General features: G+C 42.3%; 2 protein-coding genes and 2 long non-coding RNA genes across 4 annotated transcripts; 1 reads left to right on the top strand and 3 right to left on the bottom strand.

Moving 5' to 3' along the window:
* Positions 1–440: 440 nt before the first annotated feature.
* LOC118796066 (transmembrane protein 125-like) lies at positions 441–1,115 on the top strand. The gene has a single exon (XM_036554897.1). The coding sequence runs from the start codon at positions 441–443 to the stop codon at positions 1,113–1,115; it is 675 nt and encodes a 224-aa protein (XP_036410790.1).
* Positions 1,116–6,485: 5,370 nt separating this feature from the next.
* On the bottom strand, positions 6,486–11,852 carry LOC118796065 (leucine-rich repeat-containing protein 19-like). The gene is made up of 5 exons (XM_036554896.1): positions 11,771–11,852; positions 9,241–9,358; positions 8,051–8,525; positions 7,868–7,930; positions 6,486–7,317 (listed from the first exon to the last, which is right to left on the bottom strand). Exons 2-5 carry the CDS (start codon positions 9,343–9,345, stop codon positions 6,863–6,865), a joined length of 1,098 nt encoding a protein of 365 aa, XP_036410789.1. The 5' UTR covers positions 9,346–9,358; positions 11,771–11,852; the 3' UTR covers positions 6,486–6,862.
* A 2,072-nt stretch (positions 11,853–13,924) lies between these two features.
* On the bottom strand, positions 13,925–15,053 carry LOC118795866. The gene is made up of 3 exons (XR_005005831.1): positions 14,835–15,053; positions 14,431–14,480; positions 13,925–14,001 (listed from the first exon to the last, which is right to left on the bottom strand). It is a non-coding gene; the product is annotated as an uncharacterized LOC118795866 (long non-coding RNA).
* A 103-nt stretch (positions 15,054–15,156) lies between these two features.
* On the bottom strand, positions 15,157–17,811 carry LOC118795865. Its single transcript, XR_005005830.1, has 4 exons — positions 17,759–17,811; positions 16,364–16,477; positions 16,033–16,225; positions 15,157–15,287 (listed from the first exon to the last, which is right to left on the bottom strand). It is a non-coding gene; the product is annotated as an uncharacterized LOC118795865 (long non-coding RNA).
* Between the last annotated feature and the right edge of the window lie 1,266 nt (positions 17,812–19,077).

Genomic DNA, 19,077 nt, shown 5'->3' with positions numbered 1-19,077 from the left:
TTAATACATCGTGTGTCAGGACAGGAATTTTCATCTCTGCATCATGTTCTTAACATCACTGTTTAAGCCCGGGGCAAGGTACTCCAGGAAAAAAAACATACAATGTTTAACAATTTCACTTTGGGATTTTAATATGTGCAGCTGAGGCAGACTTAATGACTCCTTCCTCCATTAGTTAGATGCTGGTTATGTTGAACTACGCTGAACTCTGAAAGTGCTTTTTTATGCAGAATGACCTTGGGTCATTTCTTGAGTGAAGTATAATGCAGTGACTCTGTAAAGAAGTATTATGGGTAATAGGAGGTATAACTGTTTGTGAGCTTGTGGGGGAAGTTATCTAACCGAGTTGTACTTCTTCCCCAGGAGTTCACATTGGCGTGGCAGGGCTGATCTAGATCCCCCAGGTGTTTACCCAGGTGTGGTGTGTTTTCCAGTGCAAGATGGCAGTGGGGAGAGAGATGGCGGAGATGCAGGTGCTCTCCGCGGGGCTGCGGGCCCAGCCGGACTGGGCGGCATCCCAGCGGAATATACTGGAGGAGCAGGTGGAGCTGTGGTGGTTCCGCGACCCGCGGAGGTCGCTGCTGTGCTTCTGCTTCTCGGTGGCCCTGGTGCTGGGCTGCGGGGCGGGCGGAGTGGGCCTGCTGTACAGCACCGGCGGCCCGTCGGGCGAGTGGCGGCTGGGCATGGGCATGGTGCTCTGCCTGCTGTCGCTGGCCGTGCTGCTGAAGCAGCTGCTGAGCTCGGCCGTGCAGGACACAGACTGCGTGCGGAGCTGGAGCCGCATCGCCGCGCTCAAGAGCGGCGGCACGTCCGACCTGGCCGTCGGCCTCCTGGCGGGCCTCACCCTGCTCGTCTGTGGTGCCGTGCTGCTCCGGCTGGCCCCCGCCGCCGGGCCGCCCCGCCCCGGCTCAGCCCTCAACGACATGTTCGTCACGGGGGCGGCGCTGACGGCTGCGGGCGGAGCCACGGCGCTGGCAGTGGCGGTCTACGCCGCGGCCGTCTTCCTGCCGCCCGTGCGGGGGCTGAGGGCCGGGGTGGCGGCCATCTTCACCACCTCAGGGCGGATGAGGGAGGCAAGGAGCGAGACCGTCTCCAGCATGATCAACCTGCTCTGAAGGGGGCGGGACTTGGCACTGACGCTCAGACAGCAGAGATATCTCCAAGAAAACGAGGCACAACAGCGCATAATGATTCATCAAAGGCCGTCCCACTTTTTCCACCACCATTCATAATAACGATTCATGACTAGAAACATTTACGTTTGAGAACGGACATATTTCATCTGAGTGAATCTTGACAATGACTGATGAAATGTCAGTTGTGAACTATTCCTAACAGCTAATGAGTCAATAAATCTCGGTTTGGTTGTGCAGTGAACAGAATCTTGTTTAACAGAGTAGGTTAGCAAAGTTCATACAGAAGGCCATCAGAACATATTGTAATTTTTGTTAAAAAAAAACTGCAAAACGTAGACAGTTTTCTAAATGGGGATGTATGTTATCACATTTCAGCGAACAGACAGTATTAGCACAACATGGAACCTAATTTTGTAGTGTTGTGAATAATATGTTTTCCCTACTTTTTGATGCAGCTTCACAGATGCCTTAATTCAGACAACTCTGTGACATTCAGTTCTGCGACATGCTGGTCACCATTTCTGAACAATAAAATTCCAACAATGTACATTTTCATAAGCAGTGCATTGCCATATGAATCGCTGTAAGAGACTGCAAGAGAGCAAGCGAATCATTCATATGAACCAGTGACCTTGCTTTTACCATTTCCAGGCCCAAGCTTTTCAGTCAGCTGCATTTGTGATCTTGATTGAAGCCCTGCCATTTGTCACTTCAAGGATGTATACATGGTGATGTAATTAAGAAGCCCATCTCATTCTGTCACTCTCCCTGTAGCCACACTTAACGGTATGTACGTGGAGACTGTAGGCCCTCCACCTGATTGGGGGTAGGGAGAAAGGAAAAAAATGGAAAATGTGTACAATATATGTGTGTAGGTGTAGGAGAGCGAGTGACCCCCTTTACATTATGCAATTGTAAGCGCTTTCTCCTGTGTGAGAGTTTGATGCACTGCCGTTTTTTAATGCAGAGGCTTTTTCTTCGCTTTTCTCCCGTTCAAGCAGAGGTGTTGATATATATTGAAATATAAAACAGCTAATGTTGTTCCATATCTGCCAGTACAAAACAAGGTCAGCACTTTGGGGGGGAGGGATAAACCAATTATGTTGTAAACCACTTAAAATGACACAGGCAAATGGACACACAGATTCAGCCGTGTCCAGGCTGTGCATCAGCCAAGCTGAGTGCCCACCATGTAAGCTTTATCTCCTCGCCAGATCACCAAGACTGTGAGGCTGCAGATAAAAGCTTCATCTGCTTGCCAGCATAAATGGTACTAACTGGGCTGAAACGCCTCTGGCTAACAGGCTGTGCCCAGGGGTATGGAATCCAGAACCACACCAACAGAAATGTAGGACACAACAAAAGGTGTGGGTGTGTGTTGGGGTGGGGGGGGGGGGGGGGGGGGGTTCAGATACCACTATGGTCAACCTTTTTGATCTTTCAGGTCTCTCTTGGAAAAAAAGGTTCCTAACCTGAAAGGACTTACTGGTTAAATAAAGGTTAACAATAACCCAGGTGCTTTGCACTGACTTCATGTGTGCCCGGAATGTTAAAATATTTCACTTGTTCATTAAACCCAGCTGGTTTCAGTGGGAAAAATAACTTCTCAACTAAAGCCACAGTGGACTGAAAGAACAATACAAAATGATACCACTAGTTGGGAAAAAAATGAAACAAAAATTGATTCTTATACAAGGTGAATAACAAAGACTGCTTCAGTGTCCAGGTTATGCGTCACCAAGACCACCACCTTGCAAGTGCAAGCCTGATCTCCCTGCCAGTGTGAACAGCACTTGCTTGGCTGAAACTCTCCTGGCCCGTGGCAGAATGGCCATTGGTGTGGCCTGGGGGGGGGCATAATTCTGCCAAGCCCAATGGATGACGCTCCCTTGGCATCGCCGCTGCGCTCAGGGCTGGGGTGCGGGCCAGCCGCAATGGGTGATGCCAGCCTGGCTGACAGGCACCAGTGGAGCTCCCTGTTGCCCAGCACCGACAGCCAGTAAGTTGCACATCAACAGGCGACCAGCACACTGATCATTGCATGCAGAAGACCCAGCCACTCGTTCTGCCTTTCAAAGATGCGGTCTGACCTAAGTGTTCTAGTCATGAGAGTGGAATGGACCTGATTAGTGGAAACTCTGTTTGCATTTGGTGATATGCAGCCAGACAAGAGAGAACCAGACAAGCATGGAATCTATTGTCAGTCCAGCCTCATCGCTAGTAACATTACCAACTGTCAGAACGTCAGTTGATTCTAAAATAGGAAAGATGTCTTTGGACATAGTTGGATTGAGTTCAGTTCTTTGCCGCCACGTTTTGTCCTGTTTTATCATTGCACAGATTTGTGTCTTTTCCCAGACTGCACAGACAAGGAGGCATACATTGCACAGAGATCATTGTAGTGTGTAGCATATTATAAATTTGATAACTCTTAAGCACAACAATAAACAGCTACAACATTCTTCCCATTGTCTAGCCAAGTAAATATAACTTTTTTATGTTTATGTGAGCAAGTGTATTGAATATGAATCAAACACATAAATTTAGAACACAAAAAGAAAACGTGAATACAGAGTACATAATGAAGGTCCAATGAGCCTCGTGGATCACAGGATACGCTCACAAAATCCACAAACTAAAGTCTCACAATCAGTTCAACTCAGACAACAACAGCAAACAAAATGTAGAATCAAACCCACAGTCCTACCAGACTCCTGTAGCTTCCTGGCTGTCCTTCACAACACTGGAATCCAATAAGGAGCAAGGAATCCAAGACACCAAAATGTATTTTAAAAAGAGGCAGAAAACTACCTCTTGTGCGCATCAAAGACATGTTCAGAATGCTATCAACAGTGGAGGCCTGAAAGGCTTGGAATCCTTCAGCCTGTTTGCAGTGGTACACGGCTCTCCAAACACTGCACCATAGACAATACAATTCAATCACCCATGGGCTGGACACACCCCCGCCCCCCAACCACACCCCTACCTGCAGGGTTAAAGAAGCAGTTGTCCTAAGGTCAACACTTTTCCTTAAACTAGATGGATTTTCATTATTATCATTGTTAGTACTACTGTCTTGTAAATACTACACTATTATGGCCCAGGATCCCAAAGCAGCAAGACCAGCACAGCACAGGACTCACCAAATGGAGGAAGTTGGCAGGACTGGAAGTGTGCTTACATTGGCAGGTTAGGGGAAACTCTGGGTGGACCACAGGGTGTCTGGGTGTGCCATAGTGCTCTGAAGACCACCCCTGTAGGATCTGTCATTGGGAGCTGCCTGCTGAGAGGACTTTGTGTGTTTTTTTATATACTTTCTCACCTTGGCCACTTGGCTTATATACTTTCTTACCGTGGTAGCGGATGATTTTTTAGTTCTCCCTAGATGGTCTTTCTGAAAAATAAAGATATGCTTGTTTTCTGTCCACCTCAGTCCCTTGTCTGGTGTACTGGCTGTTGTGATTCCCAGCAGGTCCTATTTAATGAAATTTAATAAATCCGTGAGTCCTGGTGCTCAGCCATCCACCAGGTGGTCTAGTCGACTACTAATTATCTGGTTGTTGCTGTTGGCTTTTTCTTGGCTTTTTGTTCCAGTCATGTTTAAAATGTTAAAAATGGCAACAAAAATGGAAAAGTATGTCTATCTATGTGTTAGTTTAACTCTTTGTGTCTTCTGTCTTTTAATTACCGACAGCATGGTCATGGGGCCGCTATCATTGGAATAAGCAGTAATTTCACTGTTTTGTACATGGCTTCTTCAAGCTTGTTACACAGAGAAATAATGGAATTTTGCTAAACAGTATTGACATTAATGTGAACTACTGTGCTGTATGTTAATAATGGTAGGGAAGTAGCAGTAGCACAGTATTAGTGGAGTGATAGTGGTACAATGTGATATTCAAAATGTGTACAAAATCCAACATTTGTTTATTGTAAAGTGCATGAATAATGTAAGTTAAAATACCTTTGTTATCTTGCATGGTGGCACCATTGGATAATGCAAAAGCAACCAAGTGAGAACCATTGGCTGGAGATTAGAAGGTAACTCTTGCTGAAAAATTCGCAAGAGGTGGTCTGCACAAAGGCCTACCCTGGGATGCTAAAGGAAAGGCTCCTGCTCAAAGGGAGCAACTGAGGTCAGGTTTCTTTTTAATTTTGAAGATGTATCACCCCATCAATACCTGTAAGATACATAGTAATAAATGTTAGGACAGATCAAGTTGAGCTTCCACATCCCCAGGGTGTAATTATAACTAGGAGTCAGACATAATTATTCCAAACTGAGGTGGTCTGTAGTACCATCTAGTGGCAATTTAGGTGCTGTAATCAAGACTTCCTATCTTTGTGTGCACCAATGACAACTTGATTAAATTGGCACAATACCAAAGATGAAAGTGGTTAAAGGTAGCCTGCTGTTTGGCACAGGGGAATGCTTAAAACTGAATATACTGTGTATTGCCATAGGAGTACCTGGGTAGCAGGATGGTATTGTAGTAAAAGGACTACGCTTGTCATCTGAAGGTTGGTGGTTGTGTTCTCTGTGTGGGCTTAAGTCGGCTTGAACCCTGAACTTAACAGATATATTAACAGATATCTACCCACATAATCAAACAACATATGAAAAATCTAACTATGCTATTTGCCTTGGAAAATGGTCACTGCTAAGTGACTAAAAAGAATTAATTCATAAAACAAATCAATTAACAGAGGATTAGCCTCATAAGATATCTCTTCTCCTTACTCAGTACATTTCCTTTTCATGCTCACACTATGTAAAGTCCTTTAATGCCCTGATACAATACTTTCACAGTTCAAACATGCACTTTCACCTTTAATATGGGAGCGTATAAATTCATGTCTGTAAAGGTTTATTGCAGGCTTATTGTCAGTCCTGCATTTCCCTTATCTGCACAGCCACAGCTGCTGTAGAGGCACTCTTTAAGCAATTTACCTACATTGATACTGTGGTGAAAGAGAGACTTACAAAGGTCTACATGATTGGAGTTTTTATTGGCAGCAGAAAGCATGAAGTCAAAAACGTTCATTCCTGCTTTACATAAATGGAGTGAAAATATAGCTTGGTCCATTTTACAATTGCCACACAAGGTCTGCATCTTAATTGCGCAATAATATAAGAATATACACTTGAATCTGTTCAGTAACAAAATGAAAGGTGTGATAAATAGATAGAAAATAATTTATACATCTATTCATTCAGATTGATTGGGAACTTTTCAATCGTGAAAATTCTGTTTTACAAAACAGTTCTTAAAATGAGTGAAACAGGCTTAACTGACATAAATTTGTTTCATATCTGTGTAATTATTTACAAAAATAACGCCACCAGTGTTGAACTGTGCATATCATATGCATACAGTCATTGTAAACAAATAATTTCTGGGATTAAAAAACAACTAAGTGAATGTCACAATGCCCCACTGTAGAAAATCCCTAATCAGAAAAAAAAAAAACAAACAGAACGATGGCCCGCCCTATCCAATCCCTCATTTTGGCAACACATACCCAATCCCTCTTGGTGTTAATCTGTCCAATCCCTCATTTTGTTAACCCACCCAATCCCTCATCAGTAAAAAACAACAACACATTGGCCCACCCTATCCATTCTTTCGTTCTGTCTTCCCAATCCCCCATCAGACAAAAACAAAACAAACATCACGATGGGCCACCATATCCCCTCCCTCACTATTATCCAACCCCTCCTCTCGTTAGCCGATGGTGAACTGAATGTCGTCGTCGTCGTCGCTGTCCTGGCCCAGGTCCTCTGCCTCCCTCTCGGCCCTCTCCCTCTCGCTGGCCTGGATGTAGTTGTCCTCAATGAAGCCGTCGTCGTCCTCCAGCTCGCTGGGCCGGGTGTCGCCGGTGGCCCGCCCGTCCAGGCTGTGCTGCGGGAAGGACACCGCCAGGCCGGTGCGGGAGCACTGACTGCTGGCGTCGCCCTCGAACAGCAGCGAGTGCCGGTAGCTGGCCAGGTAGCGGTGGAAGAGCTTGCACTTCACCGCCAGGACGATCAGGGCGGAGACGGAGAGGGCCGCCACCAGGGCGACCACCAGGTACTGCCAGCTGTGTGAGGGCCCGCCCTCGCTCGAATTGACCCCTCTCAGGGAGCCGTCTGGAGTGGAGAGGGAGGGAAGTATTGCCACCTTACAGCAGTACAGAAATCCTCAGCATAATACAGTTCTTTCCAATGAAAAAAGGCTCAATGCAGTACTGCACATTTATCAGTTTAAAGCAGCTCTATTCAATACAGTTTAGTTCAATGCATATCTCTCCAAAACAGATCTGTTCATTATAGAAATGTTCAACAAAAAAAGGTTCAGTAGCTGTATCTTTTCAATACAGTACTGCTCAATGCAGACATTTTCTATAAATGTCATTTTAATGCAGATCTAGTCAATACAGAACTGCTAAAAGCATATCTTTTCAAGGGTCTGTTCACTTTTATGCCATACTATGCTTGTATGTTGCCCTGCCCTATAGCATTTTGCAGTAGAAGGTGGTCCCATACAAGGTCTACCCATTATTATCTGGCTATTAGTTGGTACAGCCAGCCACTTGGCTATAGCACTCATTCAACAATGCAGCTTAAGCCAATGTAAAAGAATTCCTTCTAAAATTCAATAAACCTTCACCACTGTTTCACACTTGAGTGGACCACAGTTATGTTTAGTTTGGGAGAGCTTAAAACGAAAAGGAAGGAGCGGCGATCTTACTGTTATTGCCTGCAGTAGTGCTCTCCTCCTCCATCAGCAGTTTCCTGTGAAAGCTCGTGACACCTATCAGAGGGCAAGCATGTTACACCAGCTATCAGTCAGTATGCCACACGCTCATTTCCTGCCATAGCACTCAAGATGAAACAGGCTTTCCTGGACATTCTGAGAGAGGTCATGACCCACCTTCAGACGGGACCAAGCTGTGGCGGCCTCCAGGCCAAAGGACGGTCCGTACTCCCTTTAGCCAAGCTGGCGGGGCGTCTTTGAGTTGAACGTTTCCACGGAGGTCAAGGAAGGACAGGGAGGTTAAGTCTCGGAGGGCAGAGGATAAGGGGTCGCGCAGCCTGTTGTTCCCCAGCAGCAGCGTCTCTAACTTCGGAAGGTTCCGGAAGGCGTCAGACTTTACAGCCTCCAGCTGGCACCTGCTGAGGTCCAGCACGCGCAGGAGCGGCAGGTTGCTGAGGCCGTCCGTCTCCAGCAGGGGGAGGTAGCTGCCCGACAGGTTCAGCAGAGCCAAGTGGCTGAACCGCCGAAGGTCCCTCAGGGTTTCGGCCCGACTGAGGTTCAGGGGGTTCTGAGACAGGTCCAGCACGGTCACGTTGGGCCAAATCTCAACAGGGATCTTGGTGAGCTTCCTCTGACTGCAGTTGAAGGATGGCTTGTGAAAATATATGGGAATATATCTCACAAATGGGAATAGGCTTACATTTGCAGTCTGTGGAATTCACTTAAAGTTTAGGTTTTTTGGGCATTGATATTGTACAAACGTTGCCACATAAATTAAACTTGATATTTCAACTTAAAGACCACTACAATATAATTACATGCAATCTGAAAGCTCCAATCTGATATAGCAAAATGAAATTAAAATAAATTAAATGTGACAAGCAAAATAACAATTTGCTTAATAAAATATTAGCGTTACAGCACATATCCTATTAATAAAGTTCTCCTAATGTTTAATGGGCAAACTCTCATTTCATTGGAAAAAAAAGTGACCAAGAAAATCAAGAAAAAATAAAACAAAAAAATCTGTCATTTTATTGTCATACTGAAATGGCACAGAAGTGATTATCTACAATGAAAGTCGCCAGAAAAGACTGCTACCAAGAAAAAACTACACATACAATACAGTGCTACAGTGCACTTTATCTAAAATAGTCAAAAGTTATTTTGTGAGTTAGCAATAACTCTGCAAGAAAACTTCATCATAAAGACTATATGTGTGTCACATCTTAAACATTTTATTATTACCTAATTTAGAAGAACTTTGCATTCTTTTATGGTCAAATGAAAGTACCAGCTTGGTACGGACCCAACAGTCATATCCTTCCTGTTTATTACTGATGTAAAATCCATGCAATCTCACCTACCTCTCTTGCACTGATGACACACGGGCCAACAATCTGAGGTACGCTGCCGGCAGCCAGCCCCCAGAGACACATTACTACACCGAGGATGAGGCCCAAGGAACCCATGCTTACCCACTTCCTGCAGGAACAGGAAACATACAATAAGCAGCAGGGCAAAGCACTAGAGCAGCAGAAGCAGCCACTTTGTGGTTATGACCTCTATGCCCTCCCTGCCATATTGAAAACACAGATGTTTTGTTATGACCAGATATTCAGGTCCAGCCTTCTTTCTGTCCCCCATCTAGGAGATTCTAGTTGGGAACAGAAAGTTCTGCTACTATGTTCCTACGCATTCCCATGGATGATCTGCTTTAGACCAAGGCCCTTCAAGAATGTTTATAATGAAATCAAAACACTTGTAGCTTTAACGATGGCAGAGACAGAATGTTCAATATGTTGTCTTCTGAGCTGACTGATCAATATATAGAATATCTAAGGCTTCATTGTATAAGCTCAATACTATCTGATGAGACCTCTGGAATTTCTGCAATGTCCTGTCTTATGATCAATACTACTGCTACAAGGAATGTTTGTGATGTGTTATATCTTCAGGGAAATGGGGTACAGAGTATTGAGACATCACAACAAAGAAATGAGCACATGTATCCTGATGACCCAGTCTTTACTTGTAATTCTCAGACACACCATTGCACACACCGTTGAAGTTCCCTTGATTTGGAGTATCAATATTAATCTTTTTAAATCTTTTTTTATACTTATGTTGTCTTGTTTTGTCTGAAGCTTAATGTGCTGCTTTTCTTGGCCAGGTCTCTCTTGTAAAATAGATTTTAATCTCAATGGGACAAGCCTGGTGAAATAAAGGTTAAATAAAATAAAATAAAAAAATCTATGTCCTCATGCTTTTTGGTACCATTTTTGCAGACCAAACACATTTTTACCCTGAAAGGAAATGTACACGTGATGAAAATTTACACTGAAGGAGAACACTGTTGAAGCTGATGAGTAACCCTATGGGTAAATGTGTGTTAGGAGTGCACTTTAATCCCACATTCCTTCACTGCCAGGGCTTTTTTTGGCTGAGGCAACATTTTCTTGGAGGTCGGTCTGCCATGCCACCTGCTGCCCTCTTCTGATTTTAAACTCCATACAGCTGGCTGTTAACACAGCTCATGGACACTGTCACCAGAGCAAAAACACACACAACTGGGAGCTGCTGTATACAGAGGAATCTCCCATGATGCACCAGTGCCAGTTATGGCTGATGAGATATGAAGTACAGGAAGCAGAAAACTTACCTTGATTTGGTAATTCTCCAAAGCCTGTTGTTGCTTTTTGGACAATTAAGTTGATCATTATTATTTGAAACAAACATCACATCACATTAGACAGAATTATTATTAAAAGGAATCAGGTGATGGGTGGTACATTTTAGAAATGGTGAGCTGATCAATCATGAATAACAGCCTCAGGACCACTGATTGATTTAAAGGTAAGTCTTCTGCCTCCCATAATTGGAACTCATCAGAAACTACTGCAACGACCCCCCATTCCACCACCCACCCACACAACACACACACACGCACGGACACACACACACACACACACACACACACACACACACACACAAAGGTTATCTTTACCAGCCCAGAAAAAGTGGAGCACTGTACAGTTTTTTCCACACTATAAACAAGTGGGTCGGCATGTCCCACAGGAAGTTCCTTGCAAGTGACCTATCCAAGGCCAAGCTAAGCTCCCCCTGCCCCATCTATTTGCACATTGCCCTTCTGGACACTCAAGCAAACTGAACACACGGTTAGCCCATCCAATATGAACCTGGCAGAGCAGAATTGGGATCAGCCATTCAGGTCACCCTAGACCTCTGTCTTTCCATTGGACTCACAGTCAGCGAAACCCAAAACATGCCACTGATTTGTACAAACCCTGTTTTACCAGAAGTTAACTGGCGACTACTGCTCTGGCTACAATTGATATATGAAAAACGACTGGCACAATTTCAAGTAAAAAGCTCAAACAACTCTGGGTCAGTCTTGAAATATAAGGTTAAAGATAACTGTTACAGCATTATATGACAAACAAGACTGGTTTGCTCACAAAAATGTACTTTTTGATGCTGACACAAATGATTCAATGAAGACTTGATTCATTTACATGTTTAAATGATGCCCCCGTCTAAGGAAACACTGCTTCCATTTAACATTTTTAAGAGTACTGATAGTGAAATCCCAAAAGTGAAAATTAACACAGCACAGCAGCCAATGTTAATTTCAAACAGACAAAAAGAGAGCTGTAACAACAGTGCTAGTATGCAAAATAGAATATTTCAATAAGAAACTGAAGATATGGTTACTCTGAGGAGTGCCTAGATACAGAGCATAACAACCCGTGATCAAGTCACGCAACTGTCATATGACCACCATTGGATTTTAACCAAAGCAACTGCAACCAAAATTCTTTCAATATTTCAAATGTGTCTTTGTCTTACTTGAAGCTAACAATACAATTTACATACCTGGTCGCAGCTTGTATTGTCCTGAGCTCAATCTGTTCCCTAACTCCTTACAAGACCTACAAATAGTGTAGGTGTTCTCAGGCTTTTGCAAATGGAGGCATGTCGTACAAAGGTTGAGGTGGTGTAATTCTACACCATTTCCCTGAAGGCAGGTTAATTAGTAACTTCGTAACTGAATTAGCCATTCCTGTTGCTCACTGCTCACTGTCTTCATCCACTGATAAATGTGAATTTATGATAAATGTTCCGGTTAAATGTTGGAATGCCATATTGTGAAAGAATGTGACCACCTCCAGTGTTATGTGTGCTCAGCGTAGAGAGGCTATCATGATGTGATAATATCATAAAATGTCTTCAAACTTGTGTAAAATGATACTTAGAATTTAAATTAATGGCTTCAAGAGTGGCAAAAGGAGATATGACAAAATGTGGGGAGGTCAAATGTGGCAAATCATGTATCCTTGTCACACATGCATGGATTGGCAGGTATGCCATCTGCAAAGTTTCACTTGGCCCCAAGGTCTGACTTATTACAAACATTAACATCTGTGCCATCTAACCCTAACCCTTTTACCCAATACAAGTATACAGTAGCTTGTGCTCATCAGGGTTGCCTGACAGTGCAGACACAAGAACTAAGACCTTTTCTAATTTGTCATGGCACAGCACACTAGAGTTAAAAGGGTGTAAGCAGGAAGTGGTTAGAGATTTGGCAATAAAAACCTCCTGCCTATACACCTCTTAAACAAGGCCTACTAATCACAGAGGTATCAAATGAAAAATCGTTTCTGAAACCCTTACATGGAATAAACCTTTCAACAACGTGGAGCTGGTTCAAATCAAACCATACAGATGTGCTGATATGCCTTTAGTTGCTGTTCAGAACACTGCATTTAAAATATTCATACTTTCATGCATTTACATGATATTAACAAGAATTTGGCTCAGCACTTTATGGCTCAGTTTTATTTAAATAAAGGCCCCATTTCCACTTCAATCATAGTCCATTCTCAAGCACTAAGTGTCAAACTGTGCTTAAACTTTAATGTGCAGCCACTCGACCAAGCACTACACCTCTCTAAATCAATATATTAATGACCACAGAAAAATTTTCCATTTCAGCTTTTTTCATTCAGACGAACAGAATTTTGTCTTACCCCAATAATATTGTACACAGATAAAATAGTGCGTTTTTTGTCATTTTATTTTTGTGAAAACAACAAAAATGAAGCTACAGATGGTAGACAAAAACCAGGGAACAAAGGCCATACAACAGTTGAATTATGTGGCCGCCACAAATTCATGGTCTATGAAATATGCAAATATCTTCCCAGTATCAAAGTCCAAGCTGCCAGGCAAAACAGTTTTCAAACTGTTTTCACTGGTGGAGAAACTCCATGAAATGAGTTCAAGGTGGGGCTAGGAATACCCTGTACCATCTGCAGGTACTCTCATGGGGCTGGGTACAACAGGGTTGCTGTCCACAAACTGCTCCCAGCACCCTGCCATGCCCATTTTCAGGTTCAGTACTTCCGTAACATGGAGGAGGCACATGTGGTAACAGCCCAGGGTGTCCTGCTTGTGGAACGATGGTGCCAGACCCTCGCTGGCTGTCACATCCTATCCAGACTGTCCTGGCTGCACACAATGGACTAATGCCCTCCTGACAATTCTTTGTCCATTACCTGCATTTTCCAATATAAAAGCAGTGTAGATAAAGATAAATGTAAAGATAATCAATCCCAAGATTGAAATTTTTGAGGAATATGTAATTGCCGAGATCAATGAAATGGACCGTTGCTCCTAACATACCCAGGCGGATTGTTCTTCATTTGAAAGCATTTCGATTTTCCCCTTAAACCCTTCACAAACATTCACTGTTCACCCATTTAAGTGCCTCATTAATCTTTGGATTTGATCTTCTTCACACTCATCCATGGGTGATGCACGAGAACATGATCTTCATTACAGGAAACCTCTCACACACTTGGGTCAAAGTGCTTTCCATGTGTTTTAACAATTCCCCCTCGAATGGATGACTGAGATACTGGGGGCAGCTAAAGAGGAGAGCAGCTCAAACAAAGCAGAGAGAGAGAACACCACCACTCCATGCTGTGCCAAAACTGACTGACAACCAAATTTAACCTCCAAAATTTTTCAAGAGTTTCTCCTTTGCCCTCTTCTCTCTCCAAAGCTCATGATGCTGTGCCCGACGATCCAAATTCTTGCGGCTGTGAAAACACATTACATGCCATTATATTTCCGCACTCACTGATCAAGCTATTATGAGAACTGTGAAGATTGTGAGAGCAGGGATTGGGTACAATCAGGTCATAGTTACTTTAATATTACCCCTACTGAAGAAAAAATATTAAATAATTTACATAGCTTTCACAAGGAATGCACTTGACCTCCAAAGCTAAATAATTACTAAAATAACCCATTCATGTTTATCTGCAGGTGAGAGAAAGCTCAAGCTGTCATCAGAGAATGGTTTTTAATTTATTTTTTTAAATCTTGGTCCCTTTAGCTATGATGCCTCATGTTGTGTTCTTGCTGTCACGCCTTTTGATGTTCTGGAATCATTAAAAAGTCCTATCTGGGTGTTTTGTGATGTTGCAATGGAAGAATGTTTGAAATGCACTTGGATTCACACTTACACCTTAACCCGCTCCCCTCTCTTCCATGTTTTCATTTTAAAATGGCCAACCTACAGGTAAGAAGAGGAAAAAAAAATCAAATCACTGTTACATTGCTACAAAACTCATGCAACCAAAAATGTGCATGTATTTTCCACACACACTTTGATATTAACATGCCAAGATTTCACTGAACAGTTTCACCATTTCAGAGTCAAAGACAGTGGTGAGCAAATACAATATAGCTAGCTACGCTATCTATGAACCCTAAAAAAATATATAGGGATATAGGCATACATTTCTCCCTAATGAGGATGCTGTCTGTGACACTAAACTCTGATCTACAAATGTATGAATAATTGCTATGAATAATACTTATTAAATTACACTAACTACCTTTAGAAAACAATGCGTCTCATCCTTACCCAGAGTTAGTGGTGGTGGTGAATGCTGTTGAGCAGTCAGGGAGGGTCCTCCATGTTCATTTCATCAGAGCTGTGGTCTAAGGCCATCTCCTCGTTAGGAGCTACAGCTACCTGGCGCACGTCAGCGCTGTTAGCGGACACAGTCCTCCCTTCCTTTTGACTCTGTATGATGGACGACATCCGAGAGACCCTCTTTGTCAGCCGTTGAACTTTCTGCTGTGCCAGTTTCAGTTTCTTTTGGCAAAGCTCCAGCTGGTCACACATGTGGTTGAGTCTGTGTTTCAGTTTCACCGCAGACTCCATCAAGGCATAATTGTGGTCAATGGCAGTAACATTTAGCGTTGGCCTGTTAATGCTGCTTGCATTGCCGGGACTCGACTCTGGAGCGGATCCTGGACTCTCTGTGCTTCCAGCGCTCACCTCCCTTTTGCGGAACTTTCGTGGAACAGACTTCTAAATACATAGAGGACAGAAAAAAGATTATATTCATACAAATGTGAAATGCTTGGATTCCAAGTGGTAAGATTGTAATCGAACAATCAGGTTTGTGTTGTGTCAATAGCAGAGGTGGAAAACCCCGGCTTCAGAAAGTAAAAGTCCTGCCACGTATTTGTTCCACCCATGCACTACACCAGCTGAATTTAATTAGCACAACTCTTCAGCCAGGTAGAGGAGCTAATTAGTGAAATCACGTTGTTTAGTGAATGGCTACAACAAATACGTGGCAGGATTTTTACTTTCTGAAGCTGGAGTTTTCCACCTCTGGTCAATAGCTTGAAACTTAAAATTCACAGGATTTCAAGTTTCACAATTTCACAGTATTTCTTTTGGTTACCCAAATTTATACAAATAAAACATGTTCAATCTAAGGGATGGACTGACTGGCATAGTTAAATATTTTCTAGAGTGAGAATATGCAGAGATGTTTTATTAAACCGAGGGTATATTGACCAAAAAACAACTTATCAAGCAAATGCATTAGTTAATCTACTAAATTAGAATACAGTTTAATGTATACGGAATGAGGTAGGAACTGAGCCTTATACTGACGCACATACATCAAACAACGGACCTAATACACTTATTGACATTATCAATATTAATATAATATTAATATTAATTTAAAAACTAGCCTATACCTAAGACACAAGCAGAAGATCTATAAAGAAGCACTTAAAGTGCAGATAAAATGCTTCACCTTCTGAAAGCGAGCAGGGAATGAAAAGATAGTAGGCACAGCCTTCTCATGAAGACGAACTGTCGCCTGACTTCTGTCCAAGTACTTCTCTTCAAAATGGCGAGAGCACACACGAGAATTTGGTGTTGGTGTCCACTTGTCCCACTTCATCCGAACCACCCATTCTCGGACTCTCCGAGGATCCTTCGGAAATCTGTTTTCCCCGAAAACATGAATACAGATGCCACTTACTGTGTCGCTAGATAGTTTGATTAACAGCTATAACAATGAATGATAGCCACAGAGCCATCTTAACAACAACAAAAAAAAGAATAAAAATCAAGTAGCCCACCTGTGAAATGTCACCCCGATCTTCCTTGCGTCTTGTGAACGGTTAGTGCAACCGTAAGCCGAGCACGAAGGCATTCTATACCTCAGTGCCGCTAGAACGTGAAGTCCAATTAACCTGATAGAACAGATTATACTACATTTAACTGCAGTTCACTTAAAAATGGTTTATTAACGAGGGACGAGGGTTGACATAAGTATCACTTCCTAATGTTAAAAAGTATGTGAAACAACATTTAAAAACTACACAAACACAAACTGTATATACTTCCTGCATACACAACTTTTTGCCTCTTTTTGGCAAGGTCGATTCCTTCGAGTGTCCAAATTGCAAGGATTCAATGACTACGTTAACATGCACAGTAATAATCAATGCGACTGAATAAATCGCGCTTCTTGGATTGCATTAAAACATTGCATGTCTGAAAGAAGATGACATTTATTGTAAGACGTCAATGATACTAGCCCGCCAGTACATGCCTAGAAGAAAGAAGGTGAATGTCAAAAACCAACATTCTGAAGAGAACATACGAGATGGATTTCATGTCTTGAAGGAGATAAACATTACGAGACGTGTAATAATGACGTAGAGTGGTTCTTACATCTATAGCTCCATACTTCACCTGAATGAGAGTGGCGGGACAAGACCACTCTTTAACAGAAATATCTATTACTCACATGTAGACATGAACATTTGGGAACGCCTCTTTTACAGCTCATATAAACGTCTTAAATTCGAACTATAGTCATAATCGCCTTATTGATTATAATCGCATTACTGTCTACTATCTGTCACGAAAGATATACTCCTCAGTAATTTAGCTCACTGCCAATCCAAGGTCTGGAGGGAGCAAGAACAAGAATATCATTTTTGTATTACTTGTACTATTTTGTATTACTTCAGCCTTGCTCTCCGACTTAGGATACAGCACAACGCCCAGGCAAGCAAGAGGTCAAAATACCAAATAAAGTTAGGCAGGACTAGCAAGCGAAGAGGACTAAAGCGATCTTAAAACTGTCCTTTATCTGACAACTTTGTCAAACAATTCAACGTGCACAAAATCACTCGCTAGACGGCTAACATCCAGCCTTGCACTGTATTCACCGTATTCACCGATGGATTCCAAGAAGGCTAGCTTATATTAAAGTACATCTTCATTTTCTAGCTGAATTGTTGCTAACATTACATTTTATAGTTAGACTTGTTATAGCTAGTTAACTAGGAGTTACTGCAGGAGTCTGTGTTAGTTTCAAGTCGAACTAGACTAGCGAATACTCAAATCAATCATTGTTATTTGGTGTCCTAAAAAGTCCACAGACGGAAGTTGTTACTCCTACAGTCTCTAATAGGGCATCTGTTACATGATCATTACAGGCTTATTTCGTCGTTGACACTTACTTCTTCCAATCTTTGACTAGACAGCTTTTCGGGCCCAAAGCGCCATATTGGCGTTGCAGCAGTCGGTAAAAGGGGCTGAACCAGTCGCCGTCTTCCGTTGCACAGGCTTACTGATGGGGGGCTGAACCAATGGCTGCCAGGAAAATATTCATACCTCATTGGTACAAACAGCCTTCACAACAATGTCTTTTTCGCATAACTTCATTAACAACTCATTGGTGTATCCAATAACGAATGGTCAGATAGCATTGCATTGTGTATTGTCAAGATTGTCTTGTTAATAAGAAAGTATCATATTAATTCCAGCAAATTTCATTTAATATACCGACACTGAAGTTTAATTATTAAAGCTGTCAAGAGAAATCTTCTGTCTGTCTCCTGTGTTTGGGGTTAATGTGTCTAGCTCTTGTCTAATTCCCAAGCATATAATTCCCAGAGCATAACTGTACTGTGAAACGTTTGAATTCTGCTGTTATTGTCATATTATTGTATATGTGATTATCTCTTCAATGGTAATGAAAAAAGAATCAATTCAGGGCAAGCCTCATGCACCTCCACTTGTTTTTACTTCAGATGAATGAGGTAAGGTAATCACTGGTGTTGTGCTGCCCATCCTACTCATATACAGGTCAGTACGCTTAGTGGCTGCACTCAAGTGATGCTCACAAAAAAATAGGTCACACAACCTTGAGTTCCAAATTCACACACAAATTGGAAGTAGCGTCCTGTAAATATCTTGGGCTAGAGAAGTACTTCTGGTAAGATCTGTAGTAGTATCATGAAGTATTTCACATTATAGCATTCTATTATAATAGAACCAGTTACATGTAACACTAAAATGTTAAATTTAAGGATACAAAATCCATTCAGCTATTGTGCAGTTCTAGTTCAGCTCACCCTTTTTTCACTCCTTCAGAGAGAGATGCCACCACTTCATATTTCCTGGTATCATAGCAACACCAATCTCACCTGACCTTAACAGTGAGCTCAGTACACTAACCTATATTTAATAAAGCCTGAAATGACACTGCTCTTCCATGAGAGTTCAGTTTCAATCCCTGTTCTCTATACCTAGCATGAATGGAGATTTAAAGTGTTGGAACAAAGAAAAAATGTTTTATTTTATTAAATCTTTTTTATCATCAGTTAGTGTTTCTTAATCTTTTTTCTCTCAACAGATAAAAAGTAATCACATGAACTGTTAAAACGATTATTTTTAAATTCTATTATCTGTACACCTTTAATCCTTTGTCCAGGGCCAGAGGAATCTCAATGTCCCTTGAATGGATTTTTTTTTTCATTAAACTAGCATTTGTAGA

Source organism: Megalops cyprinoides, chromosome 20, assembly GCF_013368585.1.
Source record: "Megalops cyprinoides isolate fMegCyp1 chromosome 20, fMegCyp1.pri, whole genome shotgun sequence".
Taxonomy (NCBI): Eukaryota; Metazoa; Chordata; class Actinopteri; order Elopiformes; family Megalopidae; genus Megalops; species Megalops cyprinoides.
This window is presented reverse-complemented; position numbering and strand designations above follow the sequence as displayed.